The sequence below is a fragment of the Pteropus alecto genome, unplaced genomic scaffold (genome assembly GCF_000325575.1).
Source record: "Pteropus alecto unplaced genomic scaffold, ASM32557v1 scaffold60, whole genome shotgun sequence".
In the NCBI taxonomy this organism is placed as follows: domain Eukaryota; kingdom Metazoa; phylum Chordata; class Mammalia; order Chiroptera; family Pteropodidae; genus Pteropus; species Pteropus alecto.
This window is the reverse complement of record NW_006430726.1, coordinates 2502335-2517033: the sequence shown is the minus strand read 5'-3', so window position 1 is coordinate 2517033 and position 14699 is coordinate 2502335. Positions and strand designations below refer to the sequence as shown.

Here is a 14699-nt window from a genome sequence, read left to right as displayed (position 1 = left end):
ACCAAATTCGAAGTTTGATGGTTCTGCAGGTCCTTGTGGTTTGTGTTTCTGTCAACCCCTGGCTTCATCTTACTGGTCATTATTTTCCCTTTATAAGGATTATTTTCTAATTAAAAAAAATTAAGTACAACTAATTAAAGATATGCAATCTTTAAAGAGTAACAGTACAATCAATGCTATTTTAAGAAAAAATATGCCCTCGCAGTTACCAGTGTGTCTTCAGCTCCCATCCCATTTTTTAAATTCCTCAGAGGTAACCACTGTTCTGAATTTTATGTTTATAATTCCCTTGCTTTTCATAATTGCATACCATATATATTAGTATCCTTAAACTAGAAATCGTTTGAAGCTATATAAAGTGAATCACAGTATGTATTCTGTACCTTGCTTTCTTCATTCAATATTGTGTCCTGAGATTCATCTGTGTTGTGTATAACTGTAGTACATTAATTCATTGCTTTGTAAGATTCCACTGCATGAATATACCTGGATAAATTTCTCTAGTCTGCTGTTGATATTTGGAGTGTTCTCAGTTTTTGCTGTTGCTAACAGTCCTGCTACAGACACTCTCATATGTGTCTCATGATATATATGTGTATATATCATGAGCCCTAGATTAGGGTTTTTCATCCTTAGCACTACTGACGTTTTGGGCTGGATGTAAGGGGCTGTCCTCTTTAGTGTAGTATGCTTGGCAGCATCCCGAGCTTCTATTTGCTGGACTCCCATAGCACCCCTCCCTTCCAAGTTATGACACCCAAAAATGTCTCCAGATATTACAAACTTGCCCCACTTAAAAACCAGTGCTCAAGATCAGGGGCTGGCAAACTTTTTCTGCAGAGGGCTTGATAGTAAATATTTTAGGCCTGCGGGCCATGTGGTCTTTGTCTCAACTCATCAGCTATGCTTTTGTAGGGTGAAAACACCATAGGGAATATGTAAATGAACAGGTGTAGCTGTGTTCCGATAAAACTTTATTTATAGAAACAGGGAGGCAGGCTAGATTTGGTCTGAGGGCAGATTTGCTCTAGTTCAGATCAGTAGGGGCTATCCTCACACAGTGCATAGAACTCACATATAATCGAAACAAAAGTTTCACAAAACAGTGCTTATCTTTACTATGTGTGATTCAGTTTGATATTTTTTATTTTGTTCCATTTTTTAAAATGTCCATCAGTATATCCACTAAATTGGTTTCAAGGCCCTATTAAAGAGTTGTGACTAGCAGTTTGAGAAACTTGATTTCCTCAGTCATAGAGGTAAGCACATCTTTAACTGGACCAGATAGCATATATATTTATATAAGGCATTTCAGATGCCTTTTAGGAGTCAGACTATAAATAAATAAGTACCCCTTTGTGTGTATATTTTTATTTCTAAAACACAGATTGAGTCCATTCACTCCCCTGCTTTAAAACCTGTGATAGCTTGCATGGCATGACATACAAAATGTTTTCTAGTCTGGCTCCAGTCTGCTACTGAAATGTCAGGGCCACTTCCTGACTCTGATCTGGGAAGGAGAAATGCTGATCACTGTCATCTTGGGGACTCCTAGGTTCAGGACACAAGGAGGGAAATCCATTTGACTTGTATATGTTTTGGTAACTTTCGTTTTATTTTCTTCTGCTTTATTTTGCCATGTAGAGATGTGATAATGGATCATCATGTTTCCACCATCAAACCTCGAAGAATCCAGAACCAAAATGTCATTCACCGCTTGGAACACCGGCGGATCAGTTCTGGCAAGGCAGGCACCCACTGGCATCAGGTCCGGGTGTTCCACCAGAACGTCTTCCCCAACTTCACAGTTGTCAACGTTGAAAAGCCTCCTTGTTTCTTGCGTAAATTCTCGCCCGATGGACGCTACTTCATTGCCTTCTCTTCAGACCAGACATCCCTCGAGATCTATGAGTACCAGGGCTGCCAAGCAGCTGAGGACCTACTGCAGGGCTATGAGGGGGAGATCCTGTCCAACGGCAATGACCAGCGGTCAGTCAACATTCGTGGCCGGCTCTTCGAACGGTTTTTTGTCCTGTTGCACATCACCAATGTAGCGGCCAACGGCGAGCACCTGAACCGGGAGTGCAGTCTTTTCACTGACGACTGCCGGTGTGTCATCGTGGGCTCGGCTGCCTACCTCCCGGACGAGCCTCACCCTCCTTTTTATGAGGTGTATCGGAACAGTGAATCTGTGACTCCCAACCCGCGGTCCCCTCTGGAGGACTATTCTCTCCACATCATTGACCTTCACACTGGCCGCTTATGTGACACACGTACCTTCAAGTGTGATAAAGTGGTCCTGTCACACAACCAAGGGCTATACTTGTATAAAAACATCCTGGCCATCTTGTCCGTGCAGCAGCAGACCATCCATGTCTTCCAGGTGACCCCCGAAGGCACTTTCATTGATGTGAGGACCATTGGCCGCTTCTGCTATGAGGATGACCTGCTCACTGTGTCAGCTGTTTTCCCTGAGGTCCAGCGGGACAGTCAGACAGGCATGGCCAATCCTTTCAGGGATCCCTTCATCAACTCCCTGAAACACCGGCTGCTTGTGTACCTGTGGCGCCGGGCAGAGCAGGACGGGAGCGCGATGGCCAAGAGGCGCTTCTTCCAGTATTTCGACCAACTGCGGCAGCTGCGCATGTGGAAAATGCAGCTTCTGGATGAAAACCATCTGTTTATCAAGTACACTAGTGAGGACGTTGTCACCCTGAGGGTCACAGATCCGTCACAGGTATGAGGTACTCTCCTGCCCTTTATCCCTCCAGTCTCCTTGGCTGAATGGGCTGGTTTCTCTCTTTGCCAAAGCCAGCCTTTCAGAAATACACGTTTTGTGTAGTCTTGAATTTCTGCTGTCCTAGAGCTCAGTCAAGCTTAAAACAGCTCTATTTTTTCTCTGGCCACATGCATTTTTTTTGGATAAATGGAAGCTAAATCTCAAGCCATCGATATGTAGATAGTCACTTCTGTGGTCATTACCCTTTTAACTTCTGCAGGGCATTTTCAGTACCCTCGAAGTGGAAATCCAGATGTTGCAAGGTCAAGGTTTGGACTACCTGTGGATAATCCTGTCTTGATTTTGTAAGACTGTGCTTGTTGGTCCGACTGTTTTAGTTCTGGCGATGAGAATGAGCCCACCATAGAAAAAAGAAAATCCTCTCAAAATTTAGTCTTTCTTTCCCGCTTAAATGGTTCATGTCCATAAACTTCTTCCCAAAGCCTTCTTTAAAAGGTAACTAATACGTAAGTCCACTTGACAGTTGAGTTTTATGACTTTGCTCTCACCCACATGCTGAAAGATAGGTTGTAGAGCAGTAAAAGATCAAGAGGAAGCCCACGTTTCGAGTTGCCCACGTGACTCAGCAGGACTGCAGATCCTGAGGGTTTTTCAGTTTGGGTGAAAGATGTTGGTAGGGGAGACAGGCATTACTCGAATGGGAATAAGGTGGTGGTAAGAGCACAGAAACCTCTGAGACTCTTGGGTTAAAACACCATGTTGAAATTCGGGGTAATCTGGGTGTTTCCCTTTGGTCTCCACTTAGTGTCGACCCCCTAAGAGACACCTTTTCTCTATCTTTGCCCCATTCTCCATCTTTGCCCCATTCTCCGATGTCTAGATTGTTTTCTTAGTTGATAGATTGGAAATTCTGAACAGAGAGCAAACCAGTAAACCACAAAGTCATCTGAATCTGGTGTCTCATTGACCTGTTGCTGATTCTGTCATTAAGAGAGACTGTGCAGAGCATTGTCTCTTAAGACCTTACCAAGCCATCGGTGGTAAAATGTTTTCTAACATTTTTCTTCTGAATCATAGCTTATGTATTCTTAAAAAAGATGGGGAGTAATATGGTTAAGAGCTCACTTTTTTTCTGGATTCTTCTTTCCTGTCAATGATGAAGTCACCCATTTTGCTATCACAGGTGAACATTTAAGTTCATCTATGTGGCAGTGAAGCCCTTGACTTCTGTACCCTCGTGTCCTGTGTTTCCCATTCTGCCCTGGAGGGAAGATTAGTAGATGTGTATGTCATTCTATATTCACATAATTAGGATGGATCCCGGTGAAGCCCTGATACGATCAAAGTGTTGTCCAGGTCTATAGAAAGGACATGAGCCAATCTTTTATTTAGGTTCGAGCTGTAATTACCTTTTTATTTTGGAGGGAGTAAGATGTCTGTAACTGCTGCATTCGAGATTATCTTTTTTTCCTTTTTTAAAACATGACCTATTTATTTCTGGTAGCTGTGATAATTGTAGCTAGAAACGTAACTAGGGCTCTGTGCTTTGCTTAACAGAGTCTGTAACTTTAAACCCAATCTCTCTGCCCTAGTTGTCTTTCCCTTGTTCCTCAGTTTAATTTGATAGGTTCCAATAAGGTTAATGAGTAAAAAATGCACCCAAAAACAAAGCCTTGCTAATATTAGGGTATTCTCAGGTTACCCTCCAGCCTCTTTAATTTACAGCCAAATTTAATTTCCAGGGGTTCGTAAAAGTCATGTAATATAAGTTCTGGGAAGGACTAATTACTAGTAAAATAGGTGGGCCAAATGGCTCCAGAAATTGGTAAGGGAGATTTAAACTCAATCATAGGAAGGGGACGACTAATCCCATTGTTCTGACAACTTCTAGAGTTCTGTTGGAAACGTGCAGATCGATTCACACTGTCACGTTCACTGTGACAAACATTAAGGGTTCCTGGCACTTCTTCCCTGTTAGGCGGAGCAGTTCCCTCTAAACTGGAGGTTTAGAGGAAGAGGGCTAGCCACCCATGGGCCCATTCAGAAAGAGCAGTAACTGCCACCTATGGCATTTGAATGCTTTTCAGGTTCCCCCTCTGGTTTTAATTGCTACAAATCTCAAATGCTGCAAATGCTCTTGGTTGAAAGAACATTTATAAAAAAATAAATGGAAATATCTCTCTGATTTTTCATTTGTTCAGTAGCAGGTATCCTGCTTGGTTACAACTTGTCTGGGCAGTTTTAGGACACAATGTACTTAAGGTGTTTCTCTGCACGTTAGAAATATTAAGAGGAAAAATAAATAAATGCCCCCAAATTGAACTTTCAACTATACATATATGAGAGAAAATAATTTGTCAACAGGCAGCTCCAGGCTGCAAAATGACTTTCTCAGTGGGAAGGAAAATTAAAATCTGGCAATTTAAAAAAGTGTTTTTTATCTCAGGGTTGGTTGGGGAGCAAGTAGGGAATAAACACTTGGAAGGAAAAATATTGCATTTGCACAGTTTGATATGGAAGATTGGAAACCTTTTTATACATATATGCTGGCCAATTCAGTAATTCTGGCAGCACAGGTAGAGTGGGAAATCTGGCAGTACTGAAGCCCTTGACTGATAAAGCCCACCAAGGTCTTCTCCTTTCTCAGAACCACTTGGAGCCATGTTTTGGCCCTAGTGCTGGAGCAGAGGGGTAGCTTGAATTTTCAGCCAAGTGATTAGTTTGTTAGGCATGGCATTATACCCAGCTGCCCCTTACCTCTCTCTGTTCTTCTGCAGGCATCTTTCTTTGTGGTGTACAATATGGTGACAACAGAGGTGATCGCTGTGTTTGAAAATACATCGGATGAGCTCTTGGAGCTCTTTGAGAACTTCTGTGATCTCTTCCGTAATGCCACCCTACACAGTGAAGTCCAGTTTCCCTGCTCGGCTTCCAGCAACAATTTTGCAAGGCAGATCCAGCGCCGGTAAGTTGTTCTACCAGGCCTAACAGGCTTAGTTTTTCTTAAACTTTTCTTAATTTGTTGGTGTTAGGCCAGTAGTCATTTACTTCAGGAAACCATGCTACAATCTTATCCTCCATTTCATATATCCATTTCATCTCCCCCACAGAATTGTATTCTAATGTAACATATTTTATTAACCATCTCGTCATACTTTGCTGCATTGAAAATACAACGTTTATGTAAATTGAAATTACATGGCTCTACATGCTTAATTTTATAGTCTCCAAAAATCTTTTGGTGAAAAAAAATTAAAATGGACCCATTATAAGTCATAATAAATGTTTAAGAAAAAATATGGATACCAAGGAACACAAGTCACTTAAGGAAAGCCTTTATCTTGAAAGAGAGAGACCAAAATAAACAGAATAAAGAAACAACGTTGCATTCACTGAAATAATTGAAACTATCAGAATAAGAACATTTAGAACAGGGACATGCTTTAGAAATTTTGAATTTGTTAGATATAGTCGAAGCACCATCCAAAAAAGTAGGATAAAAAGATAAGGAAAATGGTAGAGAAAAGATGAAAAAAAAATTAGAAGATTTACCCAGGAGTCCCAATGTCTGACTAATGCCAGAGGAGCAATAGGGAAAATAAAGGGGCGGAAGCAGTGTAGGGCAGTTCCCAGCGCTGAAGGCCACGTTTCCACATTGGTAGGACCGTTTAGTGGCATGTTCGAGCTTGGTGGACCTGACTCATGTGAGCCAATGTTAAACTTTCAGGAATTACTGCAAGCTGGTTGCTAAACACAGCCATTATTAAAAATTAGTCATTTCCTAATTATTTCACTACTTCTTCTGCTCTTGAGGTTATTTGTATCTGTGTGCAGGTGAAAATACTATATAGTGATGGGCTGTAGTTCATCTCTTGACAGCTCCACATTAGTGATGTCATACTGGTACCTTGAAACTGACCACAGCAGCAGGAGTTACACCACAGAAATCGGCAAGTGCTGCAAATCATAACTTTTTTCCCCTTGGAGAAATAATGATTAAACCTTTGTTAGCACAGTATTGGATCCATCAAGTATCCACTACAGTCAATGAGAAAAAGACCCACATTGAGGCATATATATAGCATCATGTTATTTTAGAACATTGGAGATAAAAAGAAAATTGTAAAAACTTTTAGGAAAACCTGCATTTCACATATTAAAAATTAATTCATCAGAATGGTATTGGACTTATCAATAACAACATTGAAAACTTGAGGCCATTAACATCAGATGTCTGATAAAAATGATTTCTAACCTAGAATTCTATATCTAAATAATAGGTGGAACAAAGACATTTTCAGACATGTAAGATCTCAAAAACTTACCTCTCATGTCACTTTTCTAAGGAAGCATCTAGAAGATGTATTTTACCAATAATGCACAGAAGGATGGTACAGGAAATAGTTTGACACTGGAGAGAAGCCAAGAGAATTCCAAGGACCATGGTAAAGGGAAGTTCCGGGAAGACAGACCACTGGCTGGACCAGGCTGAAGCAGGAGGGTAGAGGTTTCCGAGAAGGATGTATCCAAGGAAAAATTAAAATCATGAGAACATTTGGTGGTTTCGAGTGCATTAACAGGAGACTGTCAGTTATGTTCCGGCAGGGTCGTCAGCACAGGCCTCACTGGGAAGGCAATATTTGAGCAAAGCTTTGGAAGGAGGTCAGGAGAAAGCTGTGGGAATATCAGGGGAAGGAATAGCAGGGGGATATCAGAGAGAGGAAAAACCAGCAAAGGGATTATTCAGTTTAAAGGTCCTGGGTGGGTCTCATGCATTTGAGGAACACCAGGGAGGTCAGTGAGGCTGGGCTGGGGTGAGCAGGAGACAGTAGTTAGAGATGAGGACAGACACAGGGCCCATTCTGAGGCTTTGGCTTTGACTGTAGATGAGATTGTATTTTAGTGGTCTCATGTTTAAGCAGGATCACTCTGCTTGCTGTGTTAAGACTGGACTGTGGAGGTAGGGCGGAAGCGTGGACACCAGTTAGGAGACTATTGCAATGATCCAGTAAAATTATTGCATTTTGTCTCCTGTCACTAGGATTTAAGTTCTGTTTTGTTCACTCATAATATCCTAAACACCTAGAAGAGTGCCTGGCACATACTAGACCATCAGTAATTACTGTGTTTATTGAACAGTGGGGGCTTGGGTTCAGGTAGTGACATTAGGGGTGGTAAACATATTCTCAGTGTATTTTGAAGATAGAGCCCAGAAGATCAGTGGAGGATGGGATGCGGGCTGTGAAAGAGCACAGCCAAAGATGATTCTAACATTTTTGGCTTAATCAGCTTGCAAGAGAGAGTTATCATAAACTGTGATGGCAGAGCTTGTGGGTGGAGCAGTCTAGTGGTTTCTCAGTGGAAGTGTCACTTTTCCCTGACATGTCAAGTTCAGTGAGCACTGATCATCAACTCGGGCATATCAAGCTAGAGATCACTGGCGACTTGGTGAGAGTAGTTTCAGTGAGATGGTGGGGCGAAAGTTTGTTTGGCGTAGGTTTCAGAAAAGGAGGAGGAGAGAATTGGAGACAGTAAGAAAAAATGTTTTGAGGAGTTCTGTTGTAAAGGAGAGCCGAATCAATGGTGCATTAGCTGGAGAGGCAAGTGGTGTTAAGTGTGTGTTTTGTTATTTTTTCAATGGGAGAGGAACATGGCCTGTTGGTATGCAGATGGGACTGATCCTATAGATGCGGGGTTTTTTTTGATGGTTTGAGAAAAGAGGGGAAAGAATTAGTTAAGTATATGAGTGGGCATGGGATTTAGTGCCCAAGCTGGGGGTTGGCCTTGCATGGGGATGTAGGCAGCTACATAGGCGCAGATGTGCTCACAGGAGCTTTGAAAAGGTCTCTTCTCATTACTTCTATTTTTCAGTAACAAAATAAGCAATGCCATTAGGTTAAGGTCAACAGGATGGAGGGGGATGAGATAGTCATTGAAGAAGGTGGGAGGCTCACCAGACTGGGAATATAGCACCAGTGCCCTGCAACAGTAAGGGCCCCCATGAGGTTCGTGGTTGTAAATTCAAAGTGAGCATCGCCTTGTTTTTCTCAGCTGTGGAGATAACTGAGTGGATACAGGCATGGAATAGACAGAGTTGAGCTTAACGAGGGTTATGGTTTTTCCAAGTGAGTACCACAAAGTGACAGAAGACAGGTTGTTGAGGACACGTGCAGTGGAGTGATTGACTGGAATTTAAGCTGGCTAAGGAAGGGAGGACACGATGAGGTTGCAGGGTGACAAAACGTTGGTAGAATCGATGGATGGCACCGTGTAATCAATCTGAGTTGAAGGATCGTTGAAGCTGGGTTGGGTAGAGAGAGTGAGCTGGAGAGATAGGAGAGAAGGTGGTTGGAGAGTGTGGTGCTCCATCCTGAGGTTACAGGGGGTTGCAATCATCAGTGATGGTGAGCTGACTGTGGGATTGAGCGGCTGAGACAGAGGAGGTCTAGGAACTAGGAGGCCATAGTGTTGGAAGGATCATCTCTGAGAATTTTGAAATCACCACAAATTAAGAGAGGCCTAGATGGGCAGAGTGAGAGTGAGCCAGGAGCTAAACAAGTGAAGAGTCAGAGGGATGACTGCTTCATCTTTCAGTCAGCGGGGGAGCACGGAGGTTGGAGGTGGTGAATGCTGCTGAGGAACAGGAACTGCTTCAACCTATAGATTTTTGTGGAGGCTTGGATTTGTAATGATCACAAGCCTGGGCCAGCCCCCACCATTTTACCTTTTGAAGCCACTGAGCCAGGCAGGGTTGGAGTGTAGATTATGACATGCAGTATTGGATCTTTGCTGGAAAAGGGCTGAAAACCAAAGAGCCCACGATCTTTGATTCCAGCTAAAGTGAAAGGGAAAAAAATAAGTTCTTTTTGGCTCAAGGTTTAATTTTGTGATTTACACTGAGACTCTGAAAATTACTGTCAAGACTAATGGAAAAGCCGTGTTGATAGCTAGGGAAACTGTGAAGTGTTAATGTCCATCTAGCACTACAGGTTAACAGGGAAACAAAAATTAAAACCCATCTAATCAGTCTTTCTGGTCTTACCAAATTTAGGAACATTCAGTTTTTTTATTTAATTAGTTTTTATTCCATTAGTTTCAGGGGTGAGTTGTTATATCATTTTCCCCCCAGACTAAAAAAACATTTATTTATTTTCTCTTTGATGGGTAAACTGTATGATATGCTTTGATGTAGAGATTAAAAAATGGCTAGGCAATTGACGTTCTAAAAAACTATAGGAAAGTGAAAATGAAGGGAAGAAATCCATTAACATTTTGATGTGTTTCTGCCACTCTTTTTTTAGGCATAATTTTTTTTCCTGTGTGTTTTTAATCATACTATAGACAGAATGTAGCCTACTTCTTTAACTTACCATTATAATAAACATTTATTTTGTTACAATATAATATTTGAAAATTATAGTTTTCCATTTGATTTTTAATTTTTCCAACTTTTCGTTCTTGTAAATAATGATATATTAAATGTGCATGGAGAGTTCTCTGTCTTTGGGATTGCTTCTTTAGGGTAAATTTCAAGAAGAATAGGAGTACTTGGTTAAAGGATTTTAAATTTAGTATTTGTTACAATTGTGAGAAATAACCGCTCCATTATTATTTATTATTAAAGATAAATCAGATGTGTAACTGTGTCCATGTTACTATTTTTCTAGACACTGATGTTTCTGCAGGGTATGTGTAGCTAGCTCTCAAAGTTTATTTAAACAAAGTGAGTAATTTGTTAAAAGGTTTAATGAAAGTTTGCTTATATCTGATCCTAAGAACAGAGGGGCCGCTTTATTCAGGATTCTCTACTCTTCCTAGCTCTTTCCTGATGCAGTCTGAGGCTGTCATTTGGGGAGAGTAAATTCAAGTAGAAATAGTTGTCATAGATCAGTTATACTCATTTTAAACTTGTTTGTAGAGTCTTTGTTAACTTTTATAATGTTCCCCATTTCTATTCTGTTTTCTGTTTTTTGAGAGTATTTGTAGCTAGCCAGACTTGTGATGTGTGTGAGGTCTGACTTCAGTCAATATCTGGATTTTTAGTTACAGAATGAGTTGTTTTTAGACATATATTTGTCAGTTTGAAATCCAAGGCAGCTTTGTGTGTCCGCTAACACGGCCTTCTTCACCGGTGCTTTATTTTAGGTTTAAAGACACTATCGTAAACGCCAAGTATGGAGGGCACACGGAGGCGGTACGCCGACTGCTGGGTCAGCTCCCCATCAGTGCCCAGTCGTACAGTGGTAGCCCCTACCTTGATTTGTCTCTCTTCAGCTACGATGACAAGTGGGTGTCAGTCATGGAGCGGCCCAAGACTTGCGGAGATCACCCTATCAGGTAACCATTTCCGCTTCATCTGCAAACCTCCTAAGGGCTGGTGACGACCTGCTTCCTGTTCCTCTTCTTCTTGGACATCATTTCACTGTGACTGTGTCCACTTGTACTCATGGGTTGAATTGAAAGGGCAGCTCTTTTATAATGTGGCGGGTGCTTTGATCATTTAGGCACTAGTCTCATAAATTAACAACCTCTACTCTTTGCTTCTCATCAAAACATCCAGTTCAGGTAAGTGTTGTTTCCTTTTAAAGGTATCCAGGGAAGGAAACTATACTTTTCCATTTAGTAATCTAATACCATTTCATAGGTTTTATCTAGCTCAACTTATTTTATTTCCCCATGTTACCCAGTAGAAAAGATAGCAGAGATAATTTGGGGGAACAGGTGGTTTTGGAGAAATCATGTATCCTTACTTGGAGAATTTTGGAATGTAGACTCCTGTATTATTGCTGGAACCTTGAAACTAATCTCTTACAGTCAGTCCCTCCCTCACAGGTGTCCAGTTCACAGACTCACCTGTCTCTCCATGTCAGGAGCTCGTATTGTCCTGTGTGCTGTAATAGGTACTAGGGAAAGGAACTGGCATCGTTGTCACTAGTGGAGTTATTTCAAAGGAGGTAGATGTGTTCTTAGAACCCTGTGCTGGAGCATGGGTCTTTTCTACATAGACACAGTGATGGTTAGTATTTCATAATCCAGCTTCATTGTGAATTGAATAGGTTGTCAATCACCAAAATGTTTCCTTTGGGAAATTACAGTCAAGTTCCAAAAACCAGTTAAATTTTTTTTATTTGGAAAATTTTAAACATAAAATGCAGAAGAGCAAACCTCCATGTATCCATCACCCAGCTTCAGCAGTTATGAACTCATGGTCAGTGTTGTTCTCTCTTTCTACCACAACCACTACCTCCCACCCCCACTGCCACTCTGGATTATTCTGAAGGAAATCCCAGGTATCATCGCATTTTACTTGTAAATATTTCAGTATGAATTTCTAAAAGATAAGGACATAAAAAAATACAATCTCAATACCATTATTTCATCTGGCAAAAACAAACAAACTTTATTAAGACCACCAAATATCTATCAGCTTTTACATTTTTCTTTTGTCTTATAAATATTCTTTTTGTAGTTTGTTTCAAATTGGGATCTAAACGAGGTTCCTATGTTGCATTTGGTCACTTTTCCTCAAGTCTTTTTTAGTCTCTAGGTGGTTTCCCTCTTATTTTCCTTGCAATGAAATGTTGAAGACACCAGGTGGTTAGCCCTGCAGTGTTCCCCACGGCCTAGATTCCACTCGTTGCATCCCTGGACTAGTGTGTATTGTCTTTCTCATTCCGCCATACTTCCTGTACACCAATAGTTATATTTAGAGGCTCAAACAGCTCACTTTAAATTAAGCCCCTTGTGTGTTGGGGACTGTATGAGTAAAGTAAATGTGTTTTCCACACATAACGGCATATAATGGGCCTCATTCTATATTGTCAGGCAGCTCGAGATACATTTCTCTCCTCTCTGATTTCCTTGCCTTTCTCATTTGAAAAAATTAACCCAATTAACACATCTGGAAATACCACAGTCCCTAGCTAAAGGGGTTTTTCCTGTGATTCTTATTTTTGATTTAAAATGGGAAATATAAGGATGATAGAGTAGTGCCATTACTGTAACACCTCTGTTGTGTATTCTGTTCTAGTCTTTGTCAGTATGCACGTTTACATTTACACAGTTACAGTTGTGGTTAGCATGATACTTTGTGGTCTGCTTTTATTTCATAAACATTTTCCATGTTACACATTCCTCACAGTTACAGTCCTAATGAGGACATATTATTCCATCAAGTAGATGTACTATATACTTTGTTTAACTGTTCTGTTATTACTGGGCATTTATTCTCTTTCTGCTTTTTTCCATTAGAGCTAGTGCTGTAGTAGCCATCTTTATTCATGTTACTTTTTACTTCATTTAAATTAAATTCTGAGGATGTAAATTCTTGGAAATGGGATTATTGAGTCAAAGGGTATGAATATCTTTTTGTCTACTTTTATATTTGCTTTCCGAAAGGGAAATTATCAAGCTGTTTAATTCAGGCTCTTCATTTTGTAGGACTTCCCCAATTCATCCCTAACCCTGCTGATCTTCTGTGTTCTCAGAACCACAGGGTACCTATTTTGCATGTGGGAAAAGGTATTTAAGTACTGGGGTGGATGGAAGCATCTTTAGTCTTACTATATTGGATTAAGAATGAAAAACTACTTAGTATTTTGTTTTTGTGTATGAAAAGAACCTTCTAAAAAGAATTCTTAAAAATGAAAAAACTAAAAAATGGGCCTAGATCTACACCATCCTATGTAGTAGCCACTAGCCACATGTGGCTGTTGAGCACTTAAAATATGACTAGTTCAAGTTGAGATGTGCTCAGGTGTCAGATACACATCGAAGTTCAAGGGCTTGGCACAGAAAAAAGAATGTGAACGATCTCATTTTTATATTGACTATAGATTGAAATGATAATTTGGACACTGACATTGGATTAAATAAAATACATTATTAAAATTAGTTACACCCTAAAAATGTTTTTTTAAACATGGCTAGCTACCCGAAAATTTTAAATTATATACGTGGCTTACATTTCATTTTTAGACCTGGCCTAGACAGTTTTGGGGCAGGTGGCTTCTAGAAAGGGGAGGCTTTAATTAAGGCTGTAACTAAGGGCTATCCTGTAATAGAGAAAAGACCCAGTGATTCAAGACAACATAGTGAAGTTCTTAATCACCCTGCCCATAAAACTGGCTGATAAGATGAAGGCGATTTCACAGTTCTGACAGCGTGGGGCTGATATAAAGATATAAGAGGGGATTTCATAAGGTGGAATAACGAGTTATCCCATTCCCCTGCTGTGTGTATTTCAAGATGGTGGTGACTGTCTATACTGTCCTCTCTCTCTCTCTCGTTCTGTTTAGGTTCTATGCCCGGGACTCTGGTCTGCTCAAGTTTGAGATCCAGGCAGGCTTACTGGGCCGCCCCATCAACCACACAGTGCGACGCCTTGTTGCCTTTACTTTTCACCCTTTCGAGCCCTTTGCTATTTCTGTGCAGAGGACTAATGCCGAGTATGTAGTCAACTTCCACATGCGACACTGCTGCACGTAGGGTCCTCACCAGAGCCAAGTTTTCTGGTCTTCCAAGGCTTTCCCCCTCCTTTTCTCATGGACTCTAAAGCAAAAGCTCTTGACTGCCAGCTTTGTTGGTTCTGGACTGGTATACCTCAGACGGGGAGAGCTGGGGGAAGGAGTGAGGGTGGCGAGCCTGATGGAATTTTTTATTGTCTACAGAAAAACTACTGATTGATTAAAGTCCTCTCGCCTTTTCCCCATGCTGGTGCCCAGCATTAATTAAGTCCACTTAATTTTTATTTTATTTTGCATTTTTATTGCTATGAAGACGACAGCATTACACCTTTATCCCCTTCACATCACTTCTTTGGCATTATGGTATACAGCCTGAAACAGGAAAATCTTGTTTACTCATGAGAACTGTATACTTCCTTTCTACTTAGCCAACAAGCAGGGCTGTCTTTTTAAAAAAACAAAATAAAGCCTTGGTATTTTCTTACTTAAATATA

General features: G+C 40.8%; 1 protein-coding gene across 5 annotated transcripts in view; it reads left to right on the top strand.

The window, feature by feature from the left end:
- DET1 (DET1, COP1 ubiquitin ligase partner) overlaps positions 1-14699 on the top strand; it is a 51531-nt gene extending 36832 nt beyond the window's left edge. For all 5 annotated transcript variants that reach the window (XM_015594165.2, XM_006905255.3, XM_025049720.1 and 2 more), the window contains 4 exons: positions 1645-2737; positions 5518-5705; positions 10886-11077; positions 14038-14699. In XM_015594165.2, coding sequence (XP_015449651.1) covers positions 1655-2737; positions 5518-5705; positions 10886-11077; positions 14038-14227 — 1653 coding nt within the window. In that variant the 5' untranslated portion in view covers positions 1645-1654 and the 3' untranslated portion in view covers positions 14228-14699. The remainder of the gene's footprint in view (positions 1-1644; positions 2738-5517; positions 5706-10885; positions 11078-14037) is intronic.